Raw genomic sequence first — 19,890 nt, forward strand, 5'->3', positions numbered from 1 at the left:
TAACCACAGAAGCACTATCCATAACAGGCCACCACCAGAGCAATCCAGCGCCGCCAGGAGAAGGGGTAAATGGCACTGACATGAGAGGACGGAGCGCTACGCCTCACAGCGCTGGCTGGGGGGCCGCAGACATGCTCAGTCAGAGATGCCAGGCACAGACAACGGAATTTCTTAAAAAGGCAGATCTCTAGCGATACAGCACATTAGTGTTTGCCTGAAGCTGGAGGTGGGAGCGGAGAGCCACTGCAGACAGCCATGAAGGAACATTTTTGAGATGAAAGTATTCTAAAACTGGCCCACAGACGCTGGCGTAACTGCATCAACACATGAAAAATCACTGAACACATACAGTGAGTGGATTCTCTGGTACAGTAATCCGTCAATAAAGCCCTTTTTAAAAAGTAATGGGATGCAAGTGGAGAGGTTGATTCTGGCTGGAAAGATTAAAGAAAACCTCGTGAAGAAAAATTATTCACAATTTGGAAATAAGACAAAAGGAGAGCGGGAGGGTAGAGACCTTTCAGCTCATACCTGGGCATGTTTAACATCCTGCCTACAGCTCACTTAATTCTGCAGGAGAATGTGCGCCCAGGAACTGTGAAGTGGCCTGTTACTTGTGGGTTTATGCCCCATAGAAAACTCCAAAGATCATGTTTTCTTATCCCCCCGGTGTGTTTGTTGATTTAAATCTGGCCTAGCGATCTTCTTCCAATTCTTCTTTGTCTTTATGCCTATAGACACCTGCTTTCTCACTGTTACCATCTCACTCTTCTCCTGGATGTGTGAAATGAATCCTTGACCTGTGGTAATTTTTCAAAGAAGGTAAATGTCAGTTTAAAAATGGGAAAATAACTGTTTTCTATTAAGAGACTAAAAGGACAAGTAACTAAGGGCAACTGGGAAAGTGGTCTGAACATGTCGCGGTCAGAGGCTACTGTGGACTCACTGAGCATTTTCTCAGGTGCGTCAACAGCTTCATGGTTATGTAGGGGAATGTCTTTACTTTGAAGAGCTGTATGCTGCCATATTTAGGGGTAAGATGTCATGGTATCTGCAATTTATTTCCAATGGTTCCATTTTTTTTTTTAAGTAGAAAGAGGCGCAATGAAATGAATAAGGCAAAATGTCAACAATCTGATGAGTGGCACCTATGTGGTGTTCAGTAAGTCATTTTTGAACCCTTCTGTGGGTTTTTCTTCACAAAGAGCAGAAGCTGGAAGGTGGCTAGCCTTTGGATCTCATCTCAAATACCACCCCCACAGGAACCCCCTGCCCAGCGAAGCAGGGCCCTGTGCTTCTGACCAGGCATTAGGGCAGTGATGGCGAACCTTTTGAGCTCGGCGTGTCAGCATTTTGAAAAACCCTAACTTAACTCTGGTGCTGTGTCACATATAGAAATTTTTTGATATTTGCAACCATAGTAAAACAAAGACTTATATTTTTGATATTTATTTTACATATTTAAATGCCATTTAACAAAGAAATATCAACCAAAAAATGAGTTCGCGTGTCACCTTTGACATGCGTGTCATAGGTTTGCCATCACTGCATTAGGGTGTGCTCTCAGAGCACTTACTCACGACTTGTAATTACACGGCTATCTGATTAATAGTTCTTTCCCTCAAGAGACCCTAAAACCTGTGAGAGCGGGGGCTTCAGTGGCATTTTCACAACTAAAGGCTTTGTTAAGAACACGGTACTCTGTAGCCACTCAGGACTTGTGGACTCAATAATGTCCCCTCCTTCCCTCCCTTCCCCTCCCTCCCATGGTTCCTTCCTGCACTTTTGGTGCTTGGCCCTAGGATAAAGATGAACAAGGTCACTGCCCTGAGTCACTCACAGGCCAGCACTCAAATTACTGCCCTGCACAGGTGCTCCATCCTGGGACCAAGGAAAACCCCTGAGGCTTCCAAGGGGCCCAGGAGGCGGCTGACCCAGGCTGGGGTTACTGGTGACTTTTAGGAGACAGTCCCTTGCGGGGGGAAGAGGGCTAACATGTGAAGCTCACAGAGAGGCGAGGGTTCTCGGCCTTCCATGTCTCCTCCCACCACCTAGTGCCACACACACTTTAGACCTCACCTACCTGAGCCCACAGGCTCACTCAACTTAAATACGAGATGTGTCAAGCACGTGCTAAATGTGCATTAAGGTACACTTACCAAGCACACTGCTCATCTCTTCTGGCAGGCTGTCACCTTCAAGCTACTGCCATGTATTTCAGAATTGAGCACCATTTACCAAGTTTTAACTCTACATGATACCATGTGATGACAATGTAACTTTTACTGAAAGTGAATGATGGACCCCAAATATGCCCTGTAGTAATCCCCGGGTGTGACTGTCACCGTACGTGGCAGAAAGGACTTCACAGATGTGATGAACATAATGGACCTGAGCCAGGGAGAGTATCCTGGATTATCTGGGTCGGCCCAAAATACCACAGCTGTCCTTAAAAGAGGGAAGCAGATGGAGATGTGCCTACAGAGAGGGAAGGCAACGTGTCGATGGAAACAGAGATGCATGTGCAGCCACAAGCCAAGGAATGCCAGCAGCCTCTGAAAGCTGGAGAAAGACAGCTTCTCTCTGGAGCTTCTGCGAAGCCCAGCGAACACCTTCATCTTCATCTGGAAGACCCATTTTGGACTTATGACCTTGAAAACTACAGGAGAATAAATCTGTATTGTTTTAAGCCACCACCAAGTTTGTGGTAATTTGTTAGAGCAGCAACAGGACACTAATACAAGTATCATCAGCACATATCCCAGATACTGAGGGTCCAAGTGGCTTCCCCTAGTTAGCAGCTGGTATGTGGCAGGGTGGGATTTCAACCCCAGCAGTCTGATTCAGAGCCTCTCACTGTCAACTTCCTTGATACGCAGCTGCTGAGCTAAGATTTCAGTTTCCTAAGCCAGCTTTCCCTTCACGGCCTCAAGGCCACGTTAACTACCCGATACAGGCATAAGCCCAAGGAACAACCGAAACCCTCGCCTATTAATTCAGGGCAGACCACGAAGCTTCTGGGCCAACAAGGAGACTCCCTCCCTAGTGCTTCCACGTGCTGACATGACACTTTTTTTAAGTAATATTCTCAGTTCAACTTCGACAAGCAACTTAAAGGAAAATTTAGAAATAGCCTTATAAGTCCTATGCAGTCCTTGTGAAAGGGAACAGAATACATCACCCCAAAATGTGCCACCCTGGCATACTGAGTATTTTGGATTAAAGTTACTTGAGCGACGGCTGGTATAAGGACACTCTAACCCTCCTTTGTCCCCCTGGGAGCAGCACAGTCATGTCCCATGTGGAGGTGCCCTCCCTGTACCAGGAGGTGGAAGGCATCCTTATCACCCGAGACAGGGAATTCAGGGCCAAGGAGGCTGTAGAAGCAAACCTTGTTGCTTCATCATTTACCACCCCAAGCTCACACACCTGTCTGTGCACTCCTCACACATTTACCGTTTCCTTGTCTAACCCCACAAAAGCCTCCCGCTTTAATCACTTGAGTCTCGTATTTTTATGGGGCTCCAATATACACAAAACGAAATTTGTTTTTCTCCTGCTGGTCTGTGTCATGTCAATGTAATTGTTTGGCCAGCCGAAGAACTTAGAAGGGAAGGAGGGAACACGTTTTGGCCCCTGCGCTTGCTGATGATGGCTCCTCGGGAGTGCCCACAGCGCCGGGCCCTGGGCTCTGCGCCCACAAGACAAGCCACCATGCCTGTGCCTACTGGCCATGGGGGAGGCCCGAGGAAGGGGCGGCCTGGCGCTCCCGCAGTGCGGGAGAGGTTCTACGAGACTCAAATCGCAGTCTTCCGCTGGGAATGAGATCGAGGGGACCCTCTGGGCAGGGTCCTTCGGCTGCTGCTGTTCTCTCGAGAGCTCACTGCACTGCCCAGGGGAGGGCAGAAGCATCTGAAGGCTCCAAGGGCCACCTCTCTGGGTCTTCCTAGGAAGCTGCCTTGATTCAGCGAGTTCCACGAAACACCTTTCTGGTTCCGGCTACACACAGGCCACCAGACAGTGGACACTGTCACCAAGGTCAGTCAGAAACGGGGTCAGAACACAGTCCTCTCTGAATAAGCACAGGGTATCCAGTCCTCGAGTTGTGTCCACACCAGGGCGGCTGCGCACAGCTCCCAGCCTGGGACCCGTCGCAGAAGTGCATCCGTGGGGGGAGGGAGTGTGTCTGTATGAGAAGGGCCTGGGAGACTCCAGCCAGGAAGGGGCTGTGCGGCCTCCAGGTGCAGAGGGCTTTCTTGGTACCTGCTTACTCTATCATCTGGGCATTTCACAGGTAAGTGTTCATGCACTGTTTTTATCATTTGAAAAAAACAACACAATTTTTAAGCCATTTCAGATGGAATCCAACACTGATTATGCCAACTGCCATTTCCAAACCACTCTGACCATGCCGGCAGCAGTTTCTCATTTTTTAAATTTCATCCGCCCCTGAGAGGGAAGGTGTAGCTATGAAGGGGCGGAGCGAGAGAGACCACTGACCCTCCTGAGCTCCCACTGGACACCGCCCGCTGCTCCCCACTTTCCTCACTCACATCTCACAAGCAGGGACAGGATGGGCATTGCCTTTCAGAAGAGACCAGCTTTCAGAGAAGCAAAGTGCTGGCCTCAGGCCACACAACCAACGGCGAATGACAGAACCAGACATGGACTCAAGGCCTCGGATCCCTAAGTCGGAGTCCTTCCAGAAACATGCATCTAAGACACCTGTGGTGAGCAACAGCAGTGGTGCCGATGCAGAGCCCTGTCACCATGGCAAGAATGAAGGGTGCCAACTGGCTAATCCGTATATTATAATATTTATTTAATGATAGAGGTTTGTTACTTTATTTGCTCCTTATACAGTTTCTTTTTTTAAAATATATTTTTATTGATTTCAGAGAGGAAGGGAGAGGAAGAGAGCGATAGAAACATCCATGATGAGAGGGAATCATTGATTGGCTGCCTTCTTCATGTTGGACCTAGCCCACAACCCAGCCATGTGTCCTTGACTGGAATCGAACCTGGGACCCTGTAGTCTGCAGGCCGACACTCTAGCCACTGAGCCAAACCAGTGAGGGCCCTTATACAGTTTCTTAAGATAGGAAATGTGATGATTGATTTGAGAACTTTTTACTCTAATGCCCTCTCAGCACCGCATCCCACACATTTTGATAGCTTGTATTTTTATTCCAGTCCAAACATTTTCTAGTTTTCCTGTGGCTTCCACGTGGCCCCATGATTTATTCAGAAGGGGTTACTTGTTTAATGCCACGTTGGGGAGATGCTCTTGTCCTCTGTCACTGCACTCTAGTGTGACTCTCCTGTGATTAGAGAACCTGGTTTGCATAATTTTAACCTTTCAAGTTCATAGTTTCTGTTGCAATGCAGGTTACCTGAGGTCTACCTGAGCGTCCTTGGAAAGAATGTGTTGTGCGCTTGCTGGAGGGTGGCGTGCTCTCTAGGCGGCAGTCCATCCAGCGGCTGACAGTCAGCCTTCTGTCCTGGCTGATTCTGTCCACAGGTCTACCAGGTGCTATCCAGAGAGGAGAGCTGGCCCTCCAGCTATAGCTGGACTTGCCTGCTTGTCTCACACCTGTCAGTGTGCCCTGTGCTCTGCAGCTGGTACCAGGTGCACACACACTGAGAACCAGTCTGTCTCCATTAGCAAGTGTCCCACCTTCTGGTAGTTTCCACTGCTTTGCAACCCTTTTATATGTTAATATACCTGCTCCATCTTCCTCTTGCTCAGTATTTTTATGGTAAATCTTACCCATCCTCTCATTTTAACCCACACATTTTATATTTAGAGTAAGTTTCTTTTAGAAAGCATAGATCTGGGCCATTTTTTTAACCCATTCTGTGGGGTATCCAGACATTGCTGGTATGTTCAAACCATCTACATGGATTGTAATTGCTGATATGTTTCCATTTAGACCTACCATCTTATTTGTTTTCTGTTTTACCTTCCTCTAACTAGTCTTTCCTGCCTTGGTTTTGTTTAAGTTATTTTAGAATTCCATTTTAATTTATTGGCTTTTTGTCTCTCTTTAGTAGGTGATCTAGGGACTAAAATATATTTAATGTTTCACAATCTATTTAGAACCATATTTTACCACTTCATTGTGGAATGTACAAACTTTACCACCATATCACCTCCCCCTGTATTTTATTTAAACTTTCTAATCCCCCATCACCACAAATGATGCAGTCGAGTCTCCCACAACTGGGGAAGTCACAGGGCCCGCACACCCGGAGCGCAGTGGGTAAGCCTTGCTGGGGAAAACCACCTTCAGGAGCACAGTATCTCCACTGCCAGGTGAGTACGTCCCCTTTACCTTCTCTCTGTCTTATATATTACATCTACACACACTGAAACCCCAGGCATGACTTTTTTCTCCCAGCCAAATATATTTTAAAGAACTCATTAAGAGAACAACGGTCCACTGTATTTATCTAGCATGTACCATTTCTGCTCCTCTTCCTGCCTAAGTTTCAGGTTTCCTTCTGACAGTGTCCCTACTGTCTGAACAGCTTCCTTTGGCAATTCTTTTAGAACTGCTGGCCACACATTCTCTTCGCGTTCCTTCATCTGAGAACACCTTCATTCACTGCCATCCCAGGCATTTCTGCTAGGTACAGAATTTTGGGTGGTAGCTCCTTTCTTTCACTTCCTTCTGGCTCCATAATTTCTGATGACAAAATCAGTCATTCAGATTGTTGTTTTCCAGTAAGTAGTGTGTGTTCTCTGGCTGCCTGTAAAATTTCTGTCTTTATTTTCAGCAATTTGGTTATGATGTGTCTGGGCATGGACTTCTTCGTCTTTATCCTGTTTGGAGTTCATGGAGGCCCCTCTCCCAAGTCTGTAGGTTTATGTCTTTTCCCAGACTTAAAACACATTCATTTATTCCAACACTGTTTTCTGCATCGCATTTTTCTCCTCTCCTACTGGAACTCCAGTAGCAAGTGTTAGGCTTTTTAATGTTGTCCCACATGTCCCAAAGGCTCTGCTCATTTCCCCCAATCTTTTTTTCTCTGTATTATTCAGATTGGATAATTCCTATTGATCTAAAAGTCCACTCTCTCTTTCCTCTGTCATCTCCATCCTGCACTGAGCCTGTCCAGTTAGTTTTTATTTCAGTTACTGTATTTCTGTTATAAAATTACTATGTAGTTCTTCTTTGTATTTTCTGTATCCGTACTGACACAATCTATCTTCCATTTCAAGCGTGTTTGCCCTTACTTATTGGAACATTTTTGTAACGGCTGCTTTACTAGTTAATGCTGACACTTGTGTTATCTTGGCACTGGTATCTGTTGTCTTTCCCTTGTGAGTTGAGATTTTCCTAGTTTTTCATATGCCAAGTAATTTTTAATTGCATTCTAGATATTTTGAATATTGTCATGAGACTCTGGGTCTTATCAAAACCCCTTGGAGAATGTTGATACTTTTGTTTCAGCAGGCAATTGACCTGGCTGGATCCCAGACCCAAGTTCTAATCAGGCTTCTGTGAGTTGTGGTTCCAAAATCAGTTGAGATTTCAAAGCCTTTGCAGTAGTACTTGGTGAATCTATCCCACGTGCGTCCCACCCAGATGTCTGGGATTTGTGTGGTGGCCTATCCCCAACGTCAGTTCTCAAAGTCTATGTGTGCTATTTGGGACGGATCCATGTATCCACAACTTGGGAGTAAGCCCTGCTGTTCATAACAACCTTAAACAGTCACTTTCCTGAGCTCTTCCTCCCGACACGGCCCCCAGTACTTGCTGGTTCCTCAGTCTCCCTTTTTCTGGTTCTCTAGCCACTCTTCCCACAACTATGTCTGTCTTGGGGCCAAACTGTGGGAAGAGAGAATACAGCATCAGGCGTCTGCCCCACCTTGGGAGCGAAGCTCCTGTAATCAGTTTCCTTCCTGAGAGTTTAGGCTCCTGCCAGCCCTTGCTCTGCTGCCAGGAGACTGCTTGGGGGCTGAGTGCGTGAGAACAGAGAAAAGGCAACAATCAAGTGTGAGGCCTCTGCATTCTCTCTGAGTGCTAGGAGGCCCCTTTCTCACCCAGAACCAGAGAGTGTTAACACCCCCTGTGGGTTGGAGCTACCTTGAATTCAGGCTGTGAAATACCAGAGGGGGAATGGTAAACTCAGTCAATTCAGTGGCACTTCAAGTTCTGGTTTTCCTCCCCGACTGTTACTTTTCCGGACCCCTCACCCTATGCACGATGTGCAGGTTGTACAGCTGCACCCACTGGGAGAGAGGGAGCCGAGTGTACTTGCCCAGAATGGGGCTGCTCTTCTTGTGAACTGGTTCAAGCCCATTCTCCAAGGGTACACGGGATGATGGCAATGAAGGAAGTTTTCTGTTTTAGAATCTACCTGCAGGCCCACCCCCGCTACCTGCACTGACCACCAAGGCTTATCCCTCCTGCAATGTGTGATGATGGATGGTTTTCTAAGCAGCCAGACTTCTCAGAACACAGAGGTAAGAAGAATGACTGTTACTCTGAGAGGTCCTGGTTTTGCCCTCTTCAGGATTCTCTCTTTAACATCTCACCGCTGACTTGAGATTCCAGAAGGCCGTCCAAGACATTCCAGGTTATAGAAAGCCAAACACCGATGCTCACCTTTGCTCACAGGCAGCATTTTTCCTAGGACACTGCCCTCCGCAAGCCTGTCCTTTCCTGCCGCTCTGCTGGCCACCCTCAGCCGCTGCCTCAGAGCCCGCCCAGGACCCCAACTATCTGCTCAACCTCGTTTCCTGACAATAGTGCCAATTCCTCAAGTCTGTGTACACCATGTTATGTTTAAAAGACTCACAAACTGTCCTTGCCCCAGCTGGTGTAGCAAGGTGGTTAGAACATTGGCCTGAGCACCAAAGGGTCAAGGGTTAGATTCCCAGTCAAGGGCACAGGTTCGATCCCCAGCCCGGGTTGGGGCACGTGCTGGTGGCAACCAATCAATGTCTGTCTGTCTGTCTGTCTGTCTGTCTGTCTCTCCCTCCCTCCCTCCCTCCCTCCCTCCCTTCTACTCTCTCTAAAAGTCAATGGAAAAAATATCCTCGGGTGAGGATTAACAAAAAACAACATAAACCAACACCAACAAAAAACCTCTGTCCTAAATGTTTGCAGTCATGAAATCCACCTTTAGTGGTCTTTTCTTTTAAAAAAATTAAAAGAACATGCATGGAAAAATTACTGAAAGGAAAAGTACCAAAATGCAAACAGTAGTTATCTGGGGTAGCAAGACTCCAAATTTCTTAATTTGCTAGCATCTTCTACATCTTCTACAAGTTAATATAATGAGGAAGTATGTATTGCTAATTTATCTTTAAAAAATCCACTCCCCATATCCCAAAACTTGAGCAATTGGGGGACCATTAAGCCGTGGCCATCTCATGCCAGGCTACAGCAGTAGGACTCGATAACATGGCTTCACCTACACAGCTTCACTGGAATGTCCAATTTCCCAGCCACTGCTTCTCAAACAAGACTGCACATCGGATTCACGTGCAGAGCTTAAGTATAAACAAAACACCTGTTCAGCTGGAAGGGCATGTGAGAAGAGAAGAACAATTCTAAAGTTTTAGACCTGAAAGCGTGGCACCACGTGCGGAATCTCGGAAGGAAGGTGGGGGAGGGTGGGTGGGTGGGAGATAATCAACCAAAGACCTTGTATGCATATATGCATGACCCATGGACACAGACAGTGGTGTGGTGAGGGCCTGGGGTGGGGCTGGAGGGGGGTCGATGGGGGAAAAGAGAGGACATATGTAATACTTTCACAATAAAGATTTTAAAAATAAAATAAAATGATGCATACTGAACTAAACAAGAAAATACAATAAAAATATTTTTTAAAAAAAGTATTTCAATTCAATACATGCTTTAGACCTGAATAAAAGGGTCAAGTCTGTCATTTACCAAAATGAGGAAAGATGCAAGGGAACAGGTTCAAAAGGGTGGAAAGAAAGTAAATAAAGTTTAGGCCTCTGCTTGTTAAACAGGAAATGCCTATACACGTCCACGTGAAGCTGTCCAGTAGGCAGCTGCAGGCCCACACTGGATCAGAGATGCAGTCCCGGCTGGAGACATACGTGGGGGCTGTCAGCGGAGGGGGACATGCGAAGCCTCGAGTCCAGCTGAGACCTCCCAGAGGGTGGCCACCGACAGAGAAGCGCTCAGAGCCAGCACAGCCTGGCCCCAACACGGCAGTATGTGTTGAACAAGCAAATGAAGGGAGAGGTAGGGCCAGGTTCATTCTCACATGCAGTTTCACTTCCTGTTGTCCAGGGCAGACTTGTCACAGGACAGAAACCAGAACAGCAAACACCCCCAGCACTCGAGACATTCAGCGCTGCTCGGAGCACATGGTGAATATTCACTCTTTTAACCCGCACCTCAGAGGCAGGGACTCCTGTTCTCCAAGTTCCAGAGAGGAGGAAGATGGGGTGCAACAAGGTGAAGTAACGTGCCCAAAGCCACGCAGCCAGGCTGTGGCAGGGCTGGGACACAGCACTGGTGCCTGGCCCCCACCCGCGTTAAGTCACCATGTGATGCTCTAAGTACTACAAGCTGCGAAAGAAGGGAAAGGAGTTCGTCTCCCCAACACCTGCCGGGCTGTAGCTCTGCTGGGGCATCATCACCGCCCGGGACCACAGTCTAGCACGCAGGCCCAGCACGGGGCTCCCTGAGTGTGTGAGCTGACGTCTGCGACAACAGCCAGCGAGAGCCGGGTGCCCAGGAGCCTCCCCACGGGGGCAGGTCCCTGGCTCTGGATCACTCTCAGGCCGTGCAGCTTGGGGGTGGGGGTAGGGGTGAGAGTGGGGACGGGAGGGATGAGAGATGAGAGGGCGAGACACAAAGCACCAGCAAACAACACGGCAGGACTGCATGACTCGCGCAGGTGCAAGCACACCCTTGGTTACTGATGGCTGCAGCCAGACGGCGCTCTGCTCGGCAGTGCTGAGTCACCACACAGTTAGCTGGCCTGTTCATTTCAGCTCGCAAACACCCTTTAGGTCAAAGAGCATGCCCACGCTCACCTTCGGAAAACGAATGACCAAGATGGCAGAGACATTTAAGCACGATGCAAGCAATATTAAGAATAAATCTATTTAGTACGATAGCTACTTTTTTGAAAGTGTGGATTTCTTTTAAAATATTTTAACTGCTTGGCTACTTAGTCTTCTAAGAAATATTTTGCTGAGTTTTACAAACAAACTCATCATATTTTAATTTTATGCTATTTTAATAAGCCTATACAAGAAGTGATCCAAATTTAAAATACAAAGTCCAACACTGATTTATTTTGTGAATCTCCTGGCTCCAGACACCAGCTCTGGGGAATGTTAGGCCACATTCAGAACAAACTTAACTTGATAAGGCATAAAATAGGTGCAAATCCACCTTGTGGCCCGGCCAGACCCCAATGTGTGCACACTGCCTCCCTCACACACCACACGCCCGTATCCACCATGTTTCATGCTCAGAGGGGCCAACCTCGGCCACCACTATTGCCACAGCCCTGAGCCAGACACCCCTTTCTCTCACCTGGACTAGCCCAAGAGCCACACTCTTGCCAGGGTGACCACATCACTCTGAGCCTGCAGGCCAGAACCAGGGACCAGGGTCATCATGCCACATTACATCACCATCACATCATGTCACATCACAGAGGCCCCCTGGACAGTGCCCCCACCTCCTGCTCACGCTGCCCCTTCCCGACAGTCAGCCCCACTGCTCCTCTGCCTGTGTCTAGATCAGGGGTGGGCAAACTTTTTGACTCGAGGGCCACAATGGGTTCTTAAACTGGACCGGAGGGCCGGAACAAAAGCATGGATGGAGTGTTTGTGTGAACTAATATAAATTCAAAGTAAACATCCTATCTAATAAAAGAGAAACATGGTAATTGGCGTACGACCGCTACTCTTCCCATTGGCTAATCAGCGAGATATGCAAATTAACTGCCAGCCAAGATGGCGGCCGGCAGCCAGGCAGCTTGAAACTAACATGAGGCTTGCTTGCTTCAGTGACGGAGGACTCCAACGTTCCCCGCCTGCGGCTGCGGGCCTCTGAGCTGCACTCTAAGCAACTATGTAACAAATATAGAAGCTAAACAAAACCCCAGAAACCTGCTTTATTCGGCTGGCCGGGCTTCAGCCAGCAGGATCGCAACATTGTAAGCAAAGGCCAGAAACCTACTTTCAGCAGTGGAGGCCTAAGAGCTGGAGCCAAGCCTCAAAGCTAAAGTTGGCCCAGAATAAAAAAGAAAAAAAAGAAAAAAGGAGTGGTTGGGAGCTTCAGTCACCCCCAGCCTGAAAACAGCCCCCAGCCCCTCACCCAGACTGGCCAGGCACCCCAGTGGGGACCCCCCACCCTGAAGGATGTGTGACCAGCTGCAAACAGCCATCATCCCCTCACCCAGGCTGGCCAGGCACCCCAGTGGGGACCCCCACCCTGATCCAAGACACCCTTCAGGGCAAACCAGCCGGCCCCCACCCGTGCACCAGGCCTCTACCCTATATAGTAAAAGGGTAATATGCCTCCCAGCACCGGGATCAGCGGAGCCGCGAGGCCTCCCGGCACCGGGATCACGTGACAGAGGGCAGTGCCCAAACCCCCTGATCGCCCTGCGGCTCTGTGTGTGACAGGGGGCGGGGCCACAACTCCCTATCCACCCTGCTCTGTTCGTGACAGGGGAAGGTGCCCCAACCCCCTGATCAGCCCTGCTCTGTGCCTGATGGGGGGAGCTCCCCAACCGCCTGATCGCCCTGCAGCTCTGTGTGTGACAGGAGCGCCGCCCCCCCACCCCCCACGGGCCCTGCTCTGTGTGTGACGGGGTAGAGCCATAACCTCCCCATTGGCCCTGCCCTGAGTGTGAGAGTGGCGGCGCCCCAACCCCCTGATCGGTCCTGCTCTGTGGGTGATAGAGGGCAGCGCCCCAACCCCCTGATGGGCCCTGCTCTGTGCGTGACAGGGGGCAGCACCCCAACCCCCTGCTTGGCCCTGCTCTGTGCGTGACAGGGTACAGAGCCCCAACCCTCCTGATGGGCCCTGCTCTGTGAGTGACAGGGGGCAGTGCCCCAACCCCCTGATTGGCCCTGCTCTGTGCGTTACAGGGGGTGGCGCCACAACCTCCCCATTGACCCTGCCTTGAGTGTGACAGGGGACGGTGCCCCAACCCCCCAATCGGCCCTACCCTGAGCGTGACTGAGGGTGGCATCACAACCTCCCCGTCGCCCTGCTCTGTGCATGACAGGGGGCGGCGCCCCAACTCCCCAATAGGCCCTGCTCTGAGCCCGACCAGGGGCTGCACCTAGGGATTGGGCCTGCCCTCTGCCACCCGGGAGCAGGCCTAAGCCAGCAGGTCGTTATCTCCCGAGGGGTCCCAGACTGCGAGAGGGCACAGGCCGGGCTGAGGGAACCCCCTCCCCGCCGAGTGCACAAACTTTTGTGCACCAGGCCTCTAGTCATTACATAAAAGGGTACGGTCTTTTTTTTCAATAGTTTTATTCATTTCAAACGGGCCGGATCCGGCCCGCGGGCCGTAGTTTGCCCACGGCTGGTCTAGATGCTTCTTTGGTACAATGGGGACAATAATAGTATCTTCTTCATAAGGTTGTTGTGAGTTTTAAATGAACTAGAAACCTAAGTGCTGACTCACTTAAAGTTAGCAGAAGTAACCACTCAGTACATGATCCATCCCCATTATTATAACTTCTCCATCACACCTTTACACTCAACCCCCTGTACGGCCTGGCCCGCAGGCCCTGCCGCCATCCCCATGCACCTGTGCTGCTCTTCCAACCCCTGCGCTGCAAGCACTTCCTCCCGAGGCCTTTCCTGAGCACAGGTGTGTGCTGTTTCTCCAACCCGTGCAGAGTGAGGGCCTGCACCAGTAGACCCTCGAGTGTTCACAACAATCATCAATGAACACAAAGCAGGTGGGAGGGGTGCGGCTGCTGGGGGCAGTGTCGCAGCTCTGGGCTCACAGCCTAGAACAGCCGTGGGCAAACTACGGCCCGTGGGCCGGATCCGGCCCATTTGAAATGAATAAAACTAAAAAAAAAAAAGACCGTACCCTTTTATGTAATGATGTTTACTTTGAATTTATATTAGTTCACACAAACACTCCATCCATGCTTTTGTTCCGGCCCTCCGGTCCAGTTTAAGAACCCATTGTGGCCCTCCAGTCAAAAAGTTTGCCCACCCCTGGCCTAGAAGATGCAGGTGGTGGGTCAGCCCCCCGGCCTGCCGTCCCTGCAGGAGCCCCTCTGTGAAAGGTGAGCATGTGCCTCCAGCTGCCCCTGACGGGCCTGACCCCGAAGCCTGGCAGACAGGTGGGCAGCTCCAGGGCCAGCAAGAGGAGGGTCACTACAGCTGGGTGAACAACGCAGCACCGGAAGGATTCAGTCCCAGGAAGCCCAGGGGATCAGAGAGGGAGCTTTACTAGCAAACACAGTCAATACAAATCAACCACAAACACATTTGCAACTATTACCAGGAAAAAGTGACTACATTAAATCAAGTTATAAATATATCTAAAGCCCAGCTCTCTCAACTGAACACTCTGATGTGCCTGTTACAAACTGTCAGAAATGATAAAGTACAGTCACTGACATGCTGAAGACAGGCTTGAGTGTTAGGAACTTGGCATGCAAATTAATACAAAGTTTCCCCATCCCAAAACCTCCAAAATAGTCACTTTTGCAAGGTTCATAAGTATATGCTGCACAGCACACGTTGTGTGTATCTTGTATACCTTTTGTACTTTCTTTGACTCTTTCTGAGCATTCTCTCGGAGTGGCATTTTTCCAAATAACTTCCATCCCAAGTCATTTTGTTTGTCAAGTCTTGCATTTTGTTTTCTAGTAAGCAAGTTCCTATAGGGAGAGAATAAAAGGTTAGGGAATTCCTCGGTGGTTAGAATATCAGGACAGCTGAGTCACTCTAAAGAAAACCAGCAGACTTCCTGTGACAGGTCAATGTGGTGAGCCACTCACTCCAGGTTTTCAGACTTGATTTCCATACAGACATGAAATTATGCAGTAGGTGAAAGACCTTGAACCTCAAGTAAGATTTTTGTCATTCATTGTTAGGTGTACAAATTCTATAATTTAGAGTAAGGAAATGTATTACATCATGACACAGTATATCAGAAAAAAATGAACTCTGAAGTCAGACCAAAGGGAACTGAAACTCTGGCTCAAGCATTCACTAGCTGTGTGACTTTCTGGCCTGTATGTTAACCTGTCTGAGCCTCAGTTCCCTTGTTTAACATGTGTCCTTGTAGGAATTAAAATGATAGCTATAGCCCAGCTGGTATGGCTCAGTGGTTGAGGGTCGACCTATGACAGGAGGTTCGATTCCCAGTCGGGTATCGTGCCCGGGTTACAGGCTCGATCCCCAGTGGGGAGTGTGCAGGAGGCAGCTGATCAATGATTCTCTCTCATCACTGTTTCTCTCTCTCTTCCTCTCTCTCTTCCTCTCTGAAATCAATAAAAATATATCTTTTTTTAAAAGTTACAGCTACATAATCAGTGCTCAAAGAACAGCTGCTTTAGCCCTGGCCAGTGTTGGTCAGTGGTTAGAGCATCAACCCTCAGACTGAAGGGTCACAGGTTCAATTTCTAGTCAAGGGCACGGCACGTACATGGATTGACAGTTCGAACCCCGGCCTCGGCTGGAGTGTGAGCAGGAAACAACCAATCGATGTGTCTCTTTTACATGGATATTTCTTTCTTTCTTTCTCTCCCCCTTTCCCTTACACTTTCTCTAAAAAAAAAAAAAAAATCAATGGAAAAATTCTCAGGTGAGATTAAAAAAAAAGAACAGCTGCTTTAGTACTTAACCTTTAGTTTAGTTTAAGTTATCTATCAGGTAAATCTATATACCTATTCACAGAGTCTCCACATTTCATAGAAAGAAAGCCACCCAGGGGTCTGTCATGAGGTCTCCTCTCCCAACAACACATAAACGCAAGACCCAGGTAACAAAACAAATCCCAAATGGTGGTGCAAAGTAAGCTCTGTTTGGGATCCACCGCTTTGGTGTACTCACTACAACAGGTGGCTTCCAGGCCCACAGCAAAGTATCCGATGCGCAGCGTCTTGTGTGCCAGCAGGTAGGCAAGTGTCAAAGGAAGAAGGGGACGCAGCTAACGGAAACAGCTGCCAGTTTGAAAGGGCTCCCACTGGCTAACAATTTAATCATCAACATAAATAATGAGGACAGGGATTATAATCCACTGAATAAGACAGAAAGGCACGAGCCTACATGGGTACAAATAAACGAACATTAATGCACGGAGGAGGAAGGAGAGCTACAGGATGCCACCTAGCAAGTACAGAAAGGTGGGTGGAGTTAGAACGGGCCACTGGGTGCTAACCCTTGCAGGTGAAAGCTGGATGAGGACCAGGGTCTTCACACCAGGGTGATCACAAAGGCAAAACCAGTTCTCTCTCCAGTGGAGAAACTTCCTTGAGGAAGTGATCACAGCTGGCATCGCTAACTGGACACACCGCCATGTTGTTGGCAGCTACCCAATGCACCAAGGACCCTTCCAGGCCCACCTCGAGCCTGTCACACATACTCAGCCACTGGCCAGCAGCAGCCATCACCCCGGGGCATTCCTCCACTGGGGAGCAGGGCACAGGAGGAGCAGGAGCTTCTGCCTCACGCTCCAGCCCCCAGCTGGGCCAGCACTCTGCTCTGCAGGAGGGAGGGCGGTGACAGAGAGGTCAGAGAGATCCGAGGGACCCAGGGACCGGCTGGGTTTACAAGAAAGGGAGGCTGAAGGCGGGTGGCCCCGCAGGTGCTGGACGTCCCGCCCCCCCGCCCAATCTGTTGGCAATGCCTATCCCGATTCCTGGATAATAATGCTGAAGAGGCCTCGGGTAATACACTGTGCGCTGCCAACGGTTAAGCCACTGCCAACTAACAAACTGAGGGAGGCAGAGAACTTGGGCAGGAAAAAGGAGTCAGGGTTTCACCCCTGCGTGTATCCCAGGGCTTGCAAAATAATTATTTTCATCTCACTAGGTCACAATGCAGAGGAAAAGATAGGAGATGCCCTTGGTTCTGTGCCTCGAGGTGAAGACCTTTGAAATGCCTTCTTCAGATTCCCGGGCGCATGACCACCTCAGGGAGCAGAGCACAAACCCTTAAATACCCCGCACCTTGGTTTCTCCCACCTCTAAGTACTCTTCCTTCCATTCCTTCCTTAATTCCAAAAGTCTAAAAAAACTGCAAAACTGTCATTCTACAGGGCATCTGAGCTCTTGCTCCCCAGCACTGTAGTCAGTTTGGTTCAAGTAAACTCGTAAAAATTCTCTACAGGTCTGAACGTCCTTATGTTGACACCAATGACAGAGTCATGTAAAAATAGTGCTGGTTTCTGCCTGCCGGCCCCGGGAAGCCAGCAGCTCACGGGCACACTGTGGAGTGCATGTCACAAGGAAACAGTGTCATCACAGTTAGGAGCAAGATGGGTCAGTGACACATCTCACGGGGACAACATGGACCATTAGAATCCTGTCCCCACGAAGCTTTCCTCTTCTCAGCCTAGATTTATCCACTTGTTTTTCGGTTTTCATCACCAGAATCTAAGTCCTTGAGGGTGGATATAGCAGGTCCTCGAATCATGACGTCAGTTTGTTACACCGTTGATGAGGTGCTGTAGAAACTTAACTCTTGCAGATGTTATAAAATTGGTTTTTGCCCAGCTGGGGTGACTCGGTGGCTGAGCATTGACCCACAAACCAAGAGGTCACCAGTTTGATTCCTGGTCAGGGCACAGGCCTGGGTTGTAGGCCAGATCTCCATTAGGGGGTGTGCAGGAGGCAGCTGATCAATGTTCCTCCCTCATTCATGTTTCTATCTCTCTATCCTTCTCCCTTCCCCTCTCTCTAAAATCAGTAAAAACCTATTAAAATAATAATAAAATAAACAGTTTTTGTTATGGGTCATTTCACTGAAAGTCACAGAACCTATCGACACGTTAAGTGAGGACGTACTATATACTGCCTCCTAGTCACTGTGGTGACTCCAGTCTAGAACAGGAGGAAAGCATTCAAAATTATTCCATGCATGCTTTTCAGGGCCTCTTCACAAACATGACACAAGAATGGTTCCTGCCCATTTAAAGTAGAGGAAGCTGGGATCCGAACAGCTCGGGGAGTCCTGCCAGAGAGACAGCTAATGGGCACAGGGCCGAGAGGCAGGGGGACGTGTCCGAGCTGCTACCTGGAAATCTGGAGTCAGCGCCGTCCCAGGGTGCATGAAGCAACCCTCCCCACCCTGCGGAGCAGGTTCCACAGGCCACCACCTCTCAGCAGGGATTTCTCAAAACCTCTCCGTCTTGAGAAATAAAACTCCAAAGTCCTCCTCCTTCAACACTGTGCAAGCGAGCTCTGCTGCAATTCAGTGACTGCCTGGGCCTCGTGCCCTCTCCCTCGTTCGGCTCACTAACAGGAGCTGGAGCAAGTTAGCCAGGAGTAACCAGGAACACCCAGCGTTCCGTCCCACGCGCACCGATGGCTATCTCCTCCACCATTTCCTTTACAGATCACCTGTCAGGGACCGCATGTGTGAAACAGCCCCACCAGGAAGGCACAGAGTCGCCATGGTACAGACAGGAAACCGGCTCGGGGAGGTTAAGGACTCCACTCCTGATGGGATATACACACCCTGGCACCCCCTGGGGTAGAGAAGACAGAAATCCTGAGTGATGCTTCCAAAGCCCTTGCATAGCTTGTGTGCTTTTCCTGCTCTCCACCCCGCAGCAGCAGCAGGCTTCCCTGCCTCAGACCCCACACTGGCCCTCACTCTGCTCTGGACAGGGAAGAGGGAGAGGCCAGCCTCTTCAGCCATCACAGGTGAAAAACAAAACACACTCTGCAGAGCAAGCCTCCCGTGTGACAGGATTCTCCCTGCCCCGGGGAAAGACCAGTCACTGTGCCCCAAATTCCTAGTTCCACAACTAAAAGCGCTCAGAGCTAGGAACACTTGGAGCCTCTCCTCCTTTAAAAAATGTGACCCCAGTAGTATCTGAGGCTAAAGAGTGGATCCCTAAAAACAGAAGCAGCGGTCAACTCAAGGGAGGGTCGTGAGCACCTGCCGAGAGCTCCTGGCGCACAGCAGACCCTGCTGGAGCTACAGGACACGCCCACTTCATCTAAGAAACACGCAAGGAGGCAACTCTGCCCAATGGGCAGCGGGGGCCTACACCTCCACACAGGGTAAAAACCCAGCTCCAGTTACGTCTCCAGTTTAAAAACAAGAAAGGCAACACTGGGACCACAAACCTGTCCATGAGCAGGAGCGCAGAGGAGACGGACATCGCGTCTACTGTGGCCACATGGCTCTGCAAGGCCAGCCGCAGACAGGCGGACTCTCCCCTCGCCGCATTCCTGGCAGCTGGAGCCAGAGTCCCGGGGAAGCACCATGGACGCCTTCAGAGCCCAGCTCCACAGTCTGGAAGGTTAAGGCACCAGGACAGAGCCGCCGCTGGAAAGGCGGGGGCGGGGCAGGCAGGGCTCTGACTCCTAACTAGTCACAGGGAGGGAGGAGGGAGGAGGGAGGAGGGCGGGCAGTCTGGGAAGCAAAGCGTGAGGGACCGGTTCCAGGGACTCAGCACAGCTCCACTCCACATCTCGGCGCCATGCAGAGACCCAGAGCCACACACAGCGCCAGAGAGGCCAACGAGCCACAAAACCCAGGGCACTCCTTTCTGGGAAGCAAGATGAAGTCACATTTGCAACGACTTAGAGCATGTCCTGTGTGTCAGAGACTGAGCTTTGTGAAAAAGAGAACAGGTATGCAGGTGAGTCACAGAAAGGGTCATGGAAAGTCCTGACCCAATCCCTGCCTCAGAACCATCACCAAGGGATTCTCCCTATTC

The 19,890-nt window shown here is 49.7% G+C and overlaps 1 protein-coding gene and 1 pseudogene across 14 annotated transcripts in view; both read right to left on the minus strand.

Annotated features, from left to right (window-relative positions):
* The window catches only part of LOC118666255 (TBC1 domain family member 14), a 168,432-nt gene that overhangs the window by 27,350 nt on the left and 121,192 nt on the right, over positions 1 to 19,890 (minus strand). For 11 of the 14 annotated variants that reach the window (XR_004970921.1, XM_036328307.1, XM_036328289.1 and 8 more), the window contains one exon: positions 14,752 to 14,872. Coding sequence is in view for 13 of the 14 variants with exons in the window: in XM_036328307.1 (XP_036184200.1) it covers positions 14,752 to 14,872 (121 nt within the window). In the remaining variant the exon portion in view is untranslated. Of the gene's footprint in view, positions 1 to 14,751; positions 14,873 to 16,049; positions 16,187 to 19,294; positions 19,526 to 19,890 lie in introns of those variants that run through there. The other 3 variants (XM_036328406.1, XM_036328387.1, XM_036328397.1) reach the window with 3 other exon arrangements.
* LOC118662481 lies at positions 6,190 to 6,324 on the minus strand (annotated as a pseudogene).

Source organism: Myotis myotis, unplaced genomic scaffold (assembly GCF_014108235.1).
Source record: "Myotis myotis isolate mMyoMyo1 unplaced genomic scaffold, mMyoMyo1.p scaffold_m19_p_1, whole genome shotgun sequence".
Lineage (NCBI taxonomy): Eukaryota > Metazoa > Chordata > Mammalia > Chiroptera > Vespertilionidae > Myotis > Myotis myotis.